Raw genomic sequence first — 12418 nt, forward strand, 5'->3', positions numbered from 1 at the left:
TTCTTGTTGTAGGAACTGACAGTTCACATGTAAATAAAATCAACTCCAATGCAATGCTTTTTTTTATTCCATCATACACAATTTAATTGATTACTAATTGAATAAGGGCTACAAATCCAAGATTACACATTCCCAATAGTAGATTTTTTTGTTTCAGAATAATTGTAGAGATAGAAGAAAAATATGATTTTAAAGCTTTGTTTCAGTGTCAATGACAGCACAAGTCCAACGGTATATATCTGGTGTCTGTAAAGAGAATTCCATCACCTTCAAACCCTCCTTCTTTTTAGTAGTCTTGCACGTCACCAGCACAGATGGCAAGCAATGCTTTCTCATAGTGCCCTGAAGCAAAATTCTGTAAAGAAAACAAAAATAAAAGCATGTAAAAATCAAATCTCTTCCTGTTTCTAAAGGTCAACTGTAAATTTTCTAATTGCAGAATAAAAGATGTGTGCACCATTAGCCTTCACTAAACTTATTTAATTTTTTGTCTAAAGATATTCTAAGTACTCTTCAATGTGAAACTTACTAAAAATACTGCTATGTTATAGTTGTTACAATATGTTTTATATAAAGCTGATGTAACGTTAATGTGTATTTGTGAGCACAATAAGTGAATCTTCTCTTCAATTTTAGAAACTGATACCCTAATATCACTGTTATCATAAATCAATGGGACTCTGTGGTAGAGAATTAGGGTAACTTACTTTCTTTTTATCTTCTTCCATCATATCTAAATATTCTAGACTGGTGTGAGGTGGAATATCAGGATTGTTTTGACTTGCATTTCCCTGATGACTAAAGATGTTGAACATTTCTTTAGGTCGTCTCAGCCATTCGTGTTTCCTCAGTTGATAATTCTTTGTTTAGTTCTGTACCTAATTTTTAATAGTTATTTGGTTCTCTGGAGTCTAACTTCTTGAGTTCTTTATATATATTGGATATTAGCCCTCTATTGGATGTAGGATTGGTAAAGATCTTTTCCCAATCAGTTGGTTGCCAATGGTAGGAGATGCAGAGGAAAAGTGTGGAGCAGAGACTGAAGGAAAGGCCATTCAGAGACTGCCTCACCCGGGGATCCATCCCATATACAGCTACCAAACCCAGACACTATTGTGGATGACAACAAGTGCTTGCTGACAGGAGCCTGATATAGCTGTCTCCTGAGAGGCTCTGCTAGTGCCTGACTAATACAGAGGTGGATGCTCACAGCCATCCATTGGACTGAGCACAAGGTCCCCAATGAAGATGCTAAAGAAAGGACCCAAGGAGCTGAGGGGATCTGCAACCCCATAGGAGGAACAACAATATGAACCAACCAGTACCCACAGAGCTCCCAGGGACTAAACCACCAACCAAAGAGTACATATGAAGGGCCTCATGGCTCCAGCTGCATATGTAGCAGAGGATGGCCTTGCTTTGTCCTGTAAAGTTTCGATGCCCCAGTGTAAGGGAATGCCAGGGTGGGGAAGCGAGAATGGGTGGGTTGGTGAGCAGGGGAAGGGAATGGGACAGAGGGTTTTCCCAGGGGAAATGAGGAAAGGGGATAACATTTGAAGTGTAAGTAAAGAAAATATCTAATAAAAAAAAAAAGCTGAGTTTTAACTCAGTAGTACGTGTTGATCACCACCAACAGCTTTCGATTTTCAAGGTAGACATAATGAACATTTTTATCAAAGTTTATGAAAAACATAAGGTTGATTTAAACTGATGTATCAATTTCTTAGAGCCATTTTGGATTCTACAAAGGCTTAGAAAGTGCTCTGGAGTTGTGGCTTCAAAATCTGAGATGTTGAGAGTTATGACTTGAGTAACAGAAGGAGCCAAACTGTTTGTTCTTGTGACTGGGTGTTTCCCTTGAAAACAATGTGAATGTCCAAGTTATAAATTAAGACAGAGTCTCAAGTATTGTCTGTGTTCTGCTCTATTCTCTCCATCCTGAATACCTTTTTGGGGTTATTTTTTTGGTGAAGAAACTAAACATATTGATTTTATTCTGCACCCACAAATTACATAGATGGGCCATACATTTCATATTTGCCAAGTTATATAAGACCTTTACAATTTTTTAGGAAGATCAGAATAAGAAATTGGCTTGTTTGGTTTTGAATCCTTTCCTTGCCCTTTGATTTGTGAAGTGATTGGTCATGTAGAATTTTATATATTCAGTAATAAATTTCTCCAGACTGGCAGTTGGTGGTATTTGAGTGACTGCCTTGTTTTCTATGACGCTATGAGGAGTATTGCCATGCAGACGTTTATACATTCCCGTGGCAAAATATTGTTTTTTTGTGTGTTTGTTTGTTTGCTTGCTTGCTTGCTTGTGCTTTGAGAGGTTTCAAGTAGTGAATCCAAGTCTCTAGTTGCTTTGGATTGGAGGGGACCTTGCAGTGTTGCTCTTCCTACTGGATTCTCAGTAGATCTAGTGTGAGGGTTGCAGCTGAAATTACCAGTGAACTACCACACCCGGCTCATCCTGTGCTTTTTACATCAGAAGGGAACCCGAGGAGCACAGTCATAGGGAGTGAATATTTTCTACAATTACCTGAAATTTTTTGTTTAAAAGCAAAGATAAAAAGTCCTATTTCTCACTAATAAGTGGATATTAGCCTAGAAAACTGGAATACCCAACACATAATCCACACATCAAATGAGGTACAAGAAGAACGGAGGAGTGGCCCCTTGTTCCGGAAAGACTCAGTGTAGCAGTATAGAGCAAAACCGGAACAGGGAAGTGGGAAGGGGTTGGGGGGAAAACAGGGGGAGGGAAGGAGGCTTATGTGACTTTCGGGGAATGGGGGGGCAGACAAGGGGAAATGTAAATAAAAAATATATCGAATAATAATAATAAAAAAGAAGACCCATGTATTTTAAATGTGGTTCTTAGACATTTGGATGTATAGTAGTTAGGAAAAATTAAAGCCGGACACAGTCTTTGTATTTGCATAGTATACAGTTTAGATGGCAATAACAACGGAAACATACAATTGTTAAAATATATTTGGATAGGGCAAAACCAGAACATGGAAGTGGGAAGAGGTGGGTGGGAGAAAAGTGGGGAGGGAAGAGGGCTTATGGGACTTTCGGGGAGTGGGGGATCAGAAAAGGGGAAATCATTTGAAATGTAAATTAAAAAATATATCGAATAAAAAAAAGTCCTATTTCATGGTGCAATGACTTTCCAGGTTGATGATTGTTAAAGAACTGAACGCTGTCTCAGTTCTTTAAGTTAACCGTCCTTGTCAGACACGTAGCTTCTTAGATCCCCACAGCAAGTTGTTTCAGTTAAAGCTTTTATTTATAGTCCAGAAAGAATAATCTGTGAGGTAAAGGCAATTATGACGAGAAGACTTACTTTGATGTCATGAAAGAGGGATTTTCCAAATCTCTCTTTGTAACGTTTCCTTATGGCCATTAGATCTATTTCACTTCTGGCGATTAGAATCCTGATGACAGTTTTGTTATGGAAGCCAAAGTCCTAAAAACAGCAGGAATGTGGGTAGAGAGAAGAGTACTTCAAAGGCCTGTCCAGCATGGAAGCAATTCCTTTTCTATCTACTTGTAACTCCACAGGTCTTCAATATTGCTGTCACTGCTATAGGATGCCTGGAGTTCCCCCAGGGAAGTTTCAGATGTCTTTCACATGGAATAATGGTGACATCTGGTGGTCACTCAACAAAATCTAATGTTTTATACCAGAATATTTTGAATATAAATCTACTAACATTTCATAATCTTGGGTGATTACAGCAACAACAAAGTATCTGACCAAGTTCCCTGAATCAGGGCATGGCAGGAATCAGAATAACTGTGATTATTTGCCCAAGTCATACACAGGGAAAGCATTAGGCTGTTGTCACAGTCATGGTGCATTTGCATTATCAATTTAAAAAATGATAAATACTAAGATTCTAAACTGTGTGATAATGACAGACCCTGAAGTCTTACATGTCTTATGCACCTATGCTGTAGAAAGCAGAGATTATCTGCATTTATAGACCCTGAAGTCTCACATGTCCTATGCACCTGTGCTGTAGAAAGCAGAGATTATCTGCATTTAATGGATTTTGCTTTTGGTGTTTAACTTGTTTCCTTTTACTTGAACACATTTTCCTTGAAATAAAAATAGTATGTATTGATTTTAAATAAATTAAAAATATATGTTATACTTACATGGATTGCCCTGTATAATTTATAAGCAAAATAGCTGGGTTTGTCCTGGACACAACGAACTAGAGAGGAAGAGAGCGAGGAACAAATTTGAATGGCTAGAGATAATTCTTCAGAAGTTGGGTAATAAATAGAGCACTTACATATTTTTCCAGAATTATCACATTGTATTATGATTTCAATGCTTAGAATGATAGCACTAGCCACACTCTATTGAAAAGTTTAGCATGTCAATATATTTTATAATGACAAATGATCTTCACTGAATATATGACCGTTATTGTTACTTTTAAAAAAATGTGATGCAAAATATAAAATCAAACACATACAATCCATTCACCTTCCAGAATGCCACCCATTCAAATGGTTTCTAAAACTGGTCTATACCAGCAGCTCTTTGAGTTCTCCGCCAGTTATAGATATTATTTGATCACAATTTCTAGGGCTTTGAACAGACTGGCACCTATCCAACAGTTGTTCCTGTTAAATATCAGTTGAGACTGTAGACCATCAATAAGTCCTTATTTGAAAACTGAATAGAATACTTATATAAATTAATAATAAATGAGGAACTGTAGTATCTCTTCAAAATAAAATCATATTACTATTTCTGTACAGTTCAGGTAATTATTTTAGATCATGAGACCATCTCTTCATCTTTATCTCGTTTTTATGACTGAGACAAGTAAACCTGAGTAGTGATTTCTGGAAGGTGAACCCCCAGAGAGCAGAGGCTAGTGTTGTTATTCTTGGCTTTGCTAATTCACTATTCTGCCTGTATCATCCAAATTAGAAATGAGTAGGTGCTCTTTCAGTAGAGAATGATGGAATGAACTGGACAGGTATTTCCTGGTATTGCTGATGTCCGCTATCTGTTCCCTTATGCCCACTGTTTTCTGAAAACTATTTGGGCTGCCTTGAGATTTCAATGATATTAGTTTTATTCTAACTCCTTTGCTAATTAGCTGACAAGTGATATATAACAATTATATTTATTTGGAATTTGATGAATATCTATCTATCTATCTATCTATCTATCTATCTATCTATCTATCTATCTATCTAAACATTCATAGACAAAATCCATCATATCACATATCTTTAGGGGTCTCATTGAATATACCAAATCTTTTTCATAGGGTGCTTGTTTAAAAATTTCATACTAGATCATTTATAAAAGTATGGTAACTGATATCTCAGTTGCATGCCAAGACATTCTTGGGATTGTAAACTCACAGTGATTGTCCATTCAGCACATATCTAAGTGTCCATTTGATGCACCTACTATAGGATACTTCACAATGACCCTTTATGTACATTTTCTGCAGTCTGTGCTGCCAAATTGCAGAGTACATGGTAAAGCGTGAACAATGGAATAGCATTGATGAATAAGAGCCGTGGACATATAGTTTCTAACAACATTGGGAAGGCATGACTGAAGAACTGACTACTAATTAATAACTTAGGATTTTTGATGACAAGATTTATTTCTAAAGGGAAATTTATTAAAGATAGTAAAAATTTAAAGAACCATCAAAAGCAAAACTAAAAAACAAAAGAAAACAACAACAACAAAAAAAACACCACCTTTCTTCTTGGAGACAAGAAACTAGTCACACTGTTTACGTTTATTTGCTCCTGAAATGGGTGGAAGTCAATGATCCTCACATAGACTGAAAGCTATGAGAATTTGCTTATGAGTCCAGGCATCTGAGACTTCTCTTTTTTTCATATGGAAATTGAGCCTATTCTTGGGGAAATTTTGCCAGTTGATTAATGTCTCCACGAAGGAAGTTCATTGAGTTGGACCACTAGCTGACAGACATTGTTAGAGTTTAGGGATCTTTTAAATAACTGCGCTGAGAAAAATGCTTCAATTGAGATTCTTCTCAGCCACATGTAATCCGATCAGAGTCACTCAGTGCTGTGAAAGGCAAGGCCTGCTGTTCATCGTATGACATCCAGCTTACCAATTGCAACCAGGAGCTCCTGAAAGTAACCGTCGTAACAGTCATTGATGGCATCCACTAGGTCTTGGCCAGAAATACTTTGAAATTCCTGGAAAACTTCAAGAAATTGATGATTCAAAAGGGATTTTCATAAATATGTACTAGATACTATATTACTATACATAGCAAATACTAGATTATTATACATAGCAAAGGTAAGTATGTTCTCGGAAGCATTACTTAGTACTAATACCCATAGTGATGTATCTACTCCTAGCAACAAGTATAGATCCTATGAGATGCTAAAACCTGCATGAATCTTGAACTCCAAAGAACTACTACTGCTGGGCTGGGGAACAATGGTTATCTTGAGTTGAAACAATGACTCAAATGCTCATTTATAAATGGGAGGAAAGCACAGGGTGAACTATTGTCTATGAGGCATCTACAGAGAACAAATAATAACCAGTCTAAATTTATTTGTCTACAGCAAATTTTGTTAGAGCTTAAATATAAAAGCTAAATACAAAAATCCTCTGAGTGATATTGATGTTAGAAGTTGGAAGAGTTCATTTGAAAAATAGGAGATTGCCATTAGTGGCTTCATTAGTAACATAAAATAATGTTCGATTAATCTTCCCTCTTCAAAGAATGTACTCAGCTGGCATTATCCTTGGAAATGTTTTAGTTCTCAGCTATTTCAACTTAGATGTGAAGTGTTGCTATGATTAGTATTAATCTTTAATTGACACAAAGTAAAAGGGGCATCGTTGAATTAGAGGAGGCTGTTGCTAAAAAATTGATAGGACTTTATGTTTCATTTAATTGTACTTAATTTGTTTTTCTAATAAGGGGAAAGAAAGGTTGCAGAATCTGAAGAATGTCAAGTGTAGGTTAATGTGAGCACACCATGAAGACCAATAGGTACTACTGATATCTCATAAATCACATTGTCTGTAACAAAGACCTTGACTCATAGGCTGGCCACAGTAAGCTCGATAGAGACTGTTCAAACACAATATAATGTGTCTGCTAGGAAAGAGCTCATAGATCTGAATAGGTAACTTTTAAGTGTCAGTATTTGAAAGCTATAAACTTTAGTTATTGGAAAGAAATTAAATAGTGGCAGAGCTTTATTCCATTGCAGTATCATTAAATGAGACATAGTGCATAGACATAATTCAGCCCAGTAACTGGCTTTTCTATATTTCCAGGTGACATTTCTTCTTTCATCCTAGCTACTTGTATGCCACTCGATTGGTTAGGGAGCTGAGAAGAACCTGTTTCTAGTTACCCAGCCAAAGCTGTGGGTAGCTCTTGTTGCACAGGATCATCTGCATCATGGTTTTATGTTCCCCAGTCTTCTGCTGGCAGGCTTCCCACAGCACCTGCAACATTACACAGCCAGGAAGGAGTATTGGAACAAGCTCTCACTTCACCCAGAGCTCTATCAGTCAGGTGGGGAGTCACACCCAGTTACCATTGCATCCTGAGCAGCCATTGCAGGATCAGAGTATCCCTCCTCCCTGTTTCCCTGTGAAATAAGCAGGGATTTTTCTTTTAGATGGTTTCAATACAGAATATAGAGTTTCTGGAACAAAAATCCCCCAACCATCAAACACTGGTGACTCTTTATTAACCTTTATTATTTGGGCATTTCAACACACGAAGAATTGTTATGCAGTTTTGTAAGGAGTTTAATTCTGAGCTTTTCTTCTCAACAGAGGTAATTAGTGGAAAATGTTGAGATGTTTTCCACTTTCACCTCTCTGTGCTCGGATCAAGCTGAATGTCCATCTCTTCTCAGACATGGTAGCAATGGAGCTTAATACTCTTAATACACAGTCATGTCTGCCTTGTAAAACATGGCTTATGGAACATCAAAATCATGATGAAATCCAGGCTTTGCGAATGAGAATTTTTTGTAAAATTGTTTAACCTCCATTTCTTATACTATTACTATAAACAGCAGAGGGTCCATTTGACCTTTGACACAGAAGAAAGGAGGACCAATCAAAAGCGCAAGACCCAATAGACTCTGTGGTCAAGCAAGAGAGGAGAGAGATGACAGAGGCTTGTGATTAGAATGTATTTTAGGTTTGGAGCCAAAGTATGGAGGGACAGATTACTAATTATGAGATAACATTAAATATCAGAGCCTTTTACCTGTCATGAAATGGGCTCATGCTAGTAGAGTCAGTGACACTGGAAGATGGACAAAGGTGTGTGTGTGTGTGTGTGTGTGTGTGTGTGTGTGTGTGCACATGCATTTTTTTCCACCTAGCAGCATCCTGGAGAGAAGTGATGATGGCAAGAATAATGAGATTCTCAATAAAAGTATCAAAAAGTATAAAAGTATCAAAATATTGAATATGTACCCATACATTTTGGCTTTCAAAGTATTGTGTGGATTAATTTACCATATTAAGTTAAACAATTTCTATGTTCTGTTTGCTAACACAAACCTAAACCCATCTAGGAAAGTTTAATTTCCATAGAGAAATAAATTCACATTTTCTTATGAATAAATTTGTAGCTGTGAAAATTTAGGAATAGAAGACAGCATCTAAAGAATGAAAGCGACTTCACTGGTTAGTGAGATTACGGGTATTTTATGTTTAAGTCATGAACACATTGCAGTACAAGATCCCTAGAGGTCATATGCCTCTTCTTATTTTGGACATAACAATTAATGGACTTAGAGTTATTACATCAATTGTTTTAGGTCTGAGAGTTAAAGAAGGACAATTACTAGATATCAGTGGCTTTACTTGCTCTGGGATCTAGTTACCATACCAGAAGTCATTCTTTACAAAAAATATCCTTGGGCTCCTTTTCCAATTATCTGTAATGATTTTAATTTACCAAAAAAAAAAATAAGTGAAAATAATAGAAGTAATATATCTTCTCTGAATGCATACTATTTATTTGATAAGCTTATCACAGTAACTGTTAGTTTTTTTTTTTTTATCTCATTTGATTTTTCTGCAGGTTTTTTTTTTGTGTAAGTTCATAATTTTTCCTCATAGGACTTCATTACTTGACTTTATGTAGCCTTTGTTTCTTTGCTTCTGTTCCATTGAAAACTCTCCAGTCTTGGGAACTGGTTCCTTTTTTTTCTGTGTAGCCCTGGCTGTCCTGGAACTCACTTTGTAGACCAGGCTGGCCTCTAACTCAGAAATCCACCTGCCTCTGCCTCCCAAGTGCTGGGATTAAAGGCGTGTGCCACCACTGACAGGCGGGAACTGGTTCCTTTTAACATTCAATCCCTTAACATGTTGAATCTCCTCACTGTGGTGTTGTGCTTTCTTGTCTGCCTTTACTCTCCCTAGCCTTCTACTCTCTTCTGTCCGTCTTGTAATGATACTCAAGCTCTCTAGCAGGAATCCATTACAGAATTTTGTATTATGTATGTCTAGTCCAATGGCTAACTCATTTTCTCTCTATGACCCTTCTTCTATGTGTTCAATTCCATAAGGTCATCAACAGTTTCTGGTCGACCCCTTTCCAGTTTTCCACCTCTCTGTGAATGGCCACTCCATGCTTATTGCTCAGAGTGAAACCTGAGTCATATTTTATTGTGTTTCATATTTCATACAAAATTCCCGAGTAGCTAACACAAACACTGTCCCCCAAACTCATCCAGGAGCGCTATTGATTCTTGCTGTGCTGTCATGTGGCTCACAGTTAACATTACATCCTAGGTTTCTGCTGAGACTGTCTTCATGTAGGCTTCTGGTTCTGTGCTTGTCTCTATGTTTTTATGCCACTCAGAATAAATTCCATGATTATACAGGCTAAAGGGTTTGATTGATCCTTAGCATTTGTTGCTTCATTAACCTTATCTGGTTCTTATCTTGCTGTTGTGGCTATTTCTGGTTGTCAACTTGACAATATCTGGAATGAACTACAATCTAGAATTGGAAGGCTCAGAGATAAAAGTTTCTGACCTGGATCTTGGCATGGAGATCATGAGGCATAGTGGCTATGAATTCCAGAAGATTAAGACAAGGAGATCTCCGAGTTCAAGATCATCTGGAATTAAAGGCTTGGAGGCACACACCTTTAATCTGGGCCACACCCTTTCCTGGAGACCTACAGCCTTTAATCTGGGCTACACCCTCTGCTGGATATTTATATAACATTGGAAGAAGGAAAACTTACTCTTCCTTGCCTGCTTGCTTGTGAGACTGAGCAACTGCTAGATCCTTGGACTTCCATCCACAGATGCTGCTGACCATTGTTGGGGAGTTGGACTATAGACTGTAAGTCATCGACAAATTCCCTAACTATATAGAGACTGCCCATACTTTCTGTGACTCTAGAGAACCCAGACTAATACACTTGCCTTGGACTTTTTCTCCAGTTCTGTGAATTGACTGTTCACTCTATTACATCTATTCATGGTTTGATTCATTCTTTCATGTCTATATTTGTTTAAATCTTATATATTTTCATGTGAATTAATTTTCATTTATCAGAAGTAAAGTTGGATCATAGTTTAACTTTATCAATTACTATCAAATTGTTTCTTATGAAAATATATTTTTAGGATGAGGGAAAATGAATCAGAATAAATTTTATATGTTTAATGAGACCAACTCTGCCCAATCTATATCACAATGCAACTTATCCACTCTGCCCAGTCCTTGTCTCCCACATCCTGATTGATTACATTTTTATCACTTTTCAAAGATTTTTTATAATACCCTTATTTATTAGTGTCTTATACTATAGTTTACTTTTTTTCAGATGTGAATTTCATTAAGACCTAGAAGTCTCCTCTATTTATGAATGATTCCCAATCTTTAGAAATCATATTTGACACAGCATGAGTATTGAAGAACTCCTCATGGGGAAGGCAAAGAGTCCTTTTTGCATGTCATAATTTTATGTTTTTTTTTTTTAACTTTGAAGTATGATCTTTAACTATGCAGCTACGTAATCTCTAGCATGTGTGAAAATTAGAGATTTTTCTGCCTTTCTATTTATCTGAGCTTTTGCTTAGAAAGGTGATAATCTTGTACATTTAATGTGCAGTGGTGTCCATCCGTATGTGAGTAGAGGATTTGAGTAAGGGGAAAGATCACAGACATTAAAGGCACGGAAAACTACTTGAAAATACTTGAGTAGAGAAACTGACTCCAGACGATTACAGAAAGCAGGATGATGACAGATGCTCTGGCTGCCTCACTGTACTTCAGAAAGGACCCTCGGGAGACCCCCGACAGCCAAGATGAGGAGGGAGGCTGGAGTATTTAATCTGCTAGCTTCCCTTCTTTCTCTTTGAGAAAGCACTTGTTCACAATGTAATTTGCACATGTTGGTTAATTAATCTCCAAGAGACTAATCCTTCTTTATTTGACAGATAATTAGACCCTCCACAAGTCTAGTGCAACAGAAGCATGCAGGAAGTGTTGGTGGCCGGCTTAATTACAGGCATCGGGTTTTCAAGGTCAGTGTGTTCCATCTCAGTTGTTTCTTTGCAGAAAACTGTGCAGTCTAAGGACAAGGGTTCCCTCCCAGAAATCATAGCAGTGATTTCCCTTCTTTGTAGCTCATGAACATCTTAAATCTCCCATGTTCTAATTCCCCGTCTTCACCATAATGCCAAAAGTGGTGGGTCTGAATTTTAATGACGTTTGCAAAATAAAATCTATAAGTATCGTTCCTTTGATTCTGGAAGTAAAGGTGGACATGGGGCCAGATGGCATGATTGCTACAACCGAAGGGTACTAGAATATTTGTATTGTGGAAGAACTGAGAGAATTAGCTCATGTTCCTTAATTCAGTGAGTAGCAGTCTGGTTTTCAAAAAGGTCAAGTGATTAATCCAAGGATATACAACTGTAGAGGAAGAGGAAAAGATATTGTCTGTCTGTCTGTCTGTCTGTCTGTGTCTGCCTATGTATGTATGTATGTATGTATGTATGTATGTATGTATGTATGTATTATATCTACCTGTCTGTCTGTCTATCTATTTATCTATCTATCACCTATCCATCTCTTTTGGTGTGTGTGTCTGTGTGTTTGTGTGTTTGTGTACAAGTTCATAAGCATGCATGTCTGAAGAGAGAGAGAGAGAGAGAGAGAGAGAGAGAGAGAGAGAAGCAGAGCCCGAGAGAGCATGATATCTCTTTGAGTGTGGTAAAGGCAAGGCTAGATGAGATCAATCTAAATTGTTGCATTCCCCAGCTGTCTGGTCAAAGACTATCAGCTCCCAATGGTCCAGAGACCTGATCAACTCTCTACTTCCCAAATCACTGTTTTGGAAATAATAAATTATAACTTAGGGAACCC

The 12418-nt window shown here is 37.3% G+C and overlaps 1 protein-coding gene across 1 annotated transcript in view; it reads right to left on the reverse strand.

Moving 5' to 3' along the window:
* Nucleotides 1–156: 156 nt before the first annotated feature.
* Anxa10 (annexin A10) overlaps nucleotides 157–12418 on the reverse strand; it is an 84958-nt gene continuing 72696 nt past the window's right edge. Inside the window, exons 7-12 of the mRNA XM_052162128.1 lie at nucleotides 7600–7653; nucleotides 7414–7507; nucleotides 6141–6236; nucleotides 4174–4232; nucleotides 3356–3478; nucleotides 157–355 (exon numbers count right to left, since the gene is read on the reverse strand). Coding sequence (XP_052018088.1) covers nucleotides 287–355; nucleotides 3356–3478; nucleotides 4174–4232; nucleotides 6141–6236; nucleotides 7414–7507; nucleotides 7600–7653 — 495 coding nt within the window. The 3' untranslated portion in view covers nucleotides 157–286. The remainder of the gene's footprint in view (nucleotides 356–3355; nucleotides 3479–4173; nucleotides 4233–6140; nucleotides 6237–7413; nucleotides 7508–7599; nucleotides 7654–12418) is intronic.

Source organism: Apodemus sylvaticus, chromosome 18 (assembly GCF_947179515.1).
Source record: "Apodemus sylvaticus chromosome 18, mApoSyl1.1, whole genome shotgun sequence".
Lineage (NCBI taxonomy): Eukaryota > Metazoa > Chordata > Mammalia > Rodentia > Muridae > Apodemus > Apodemus sylvaticus.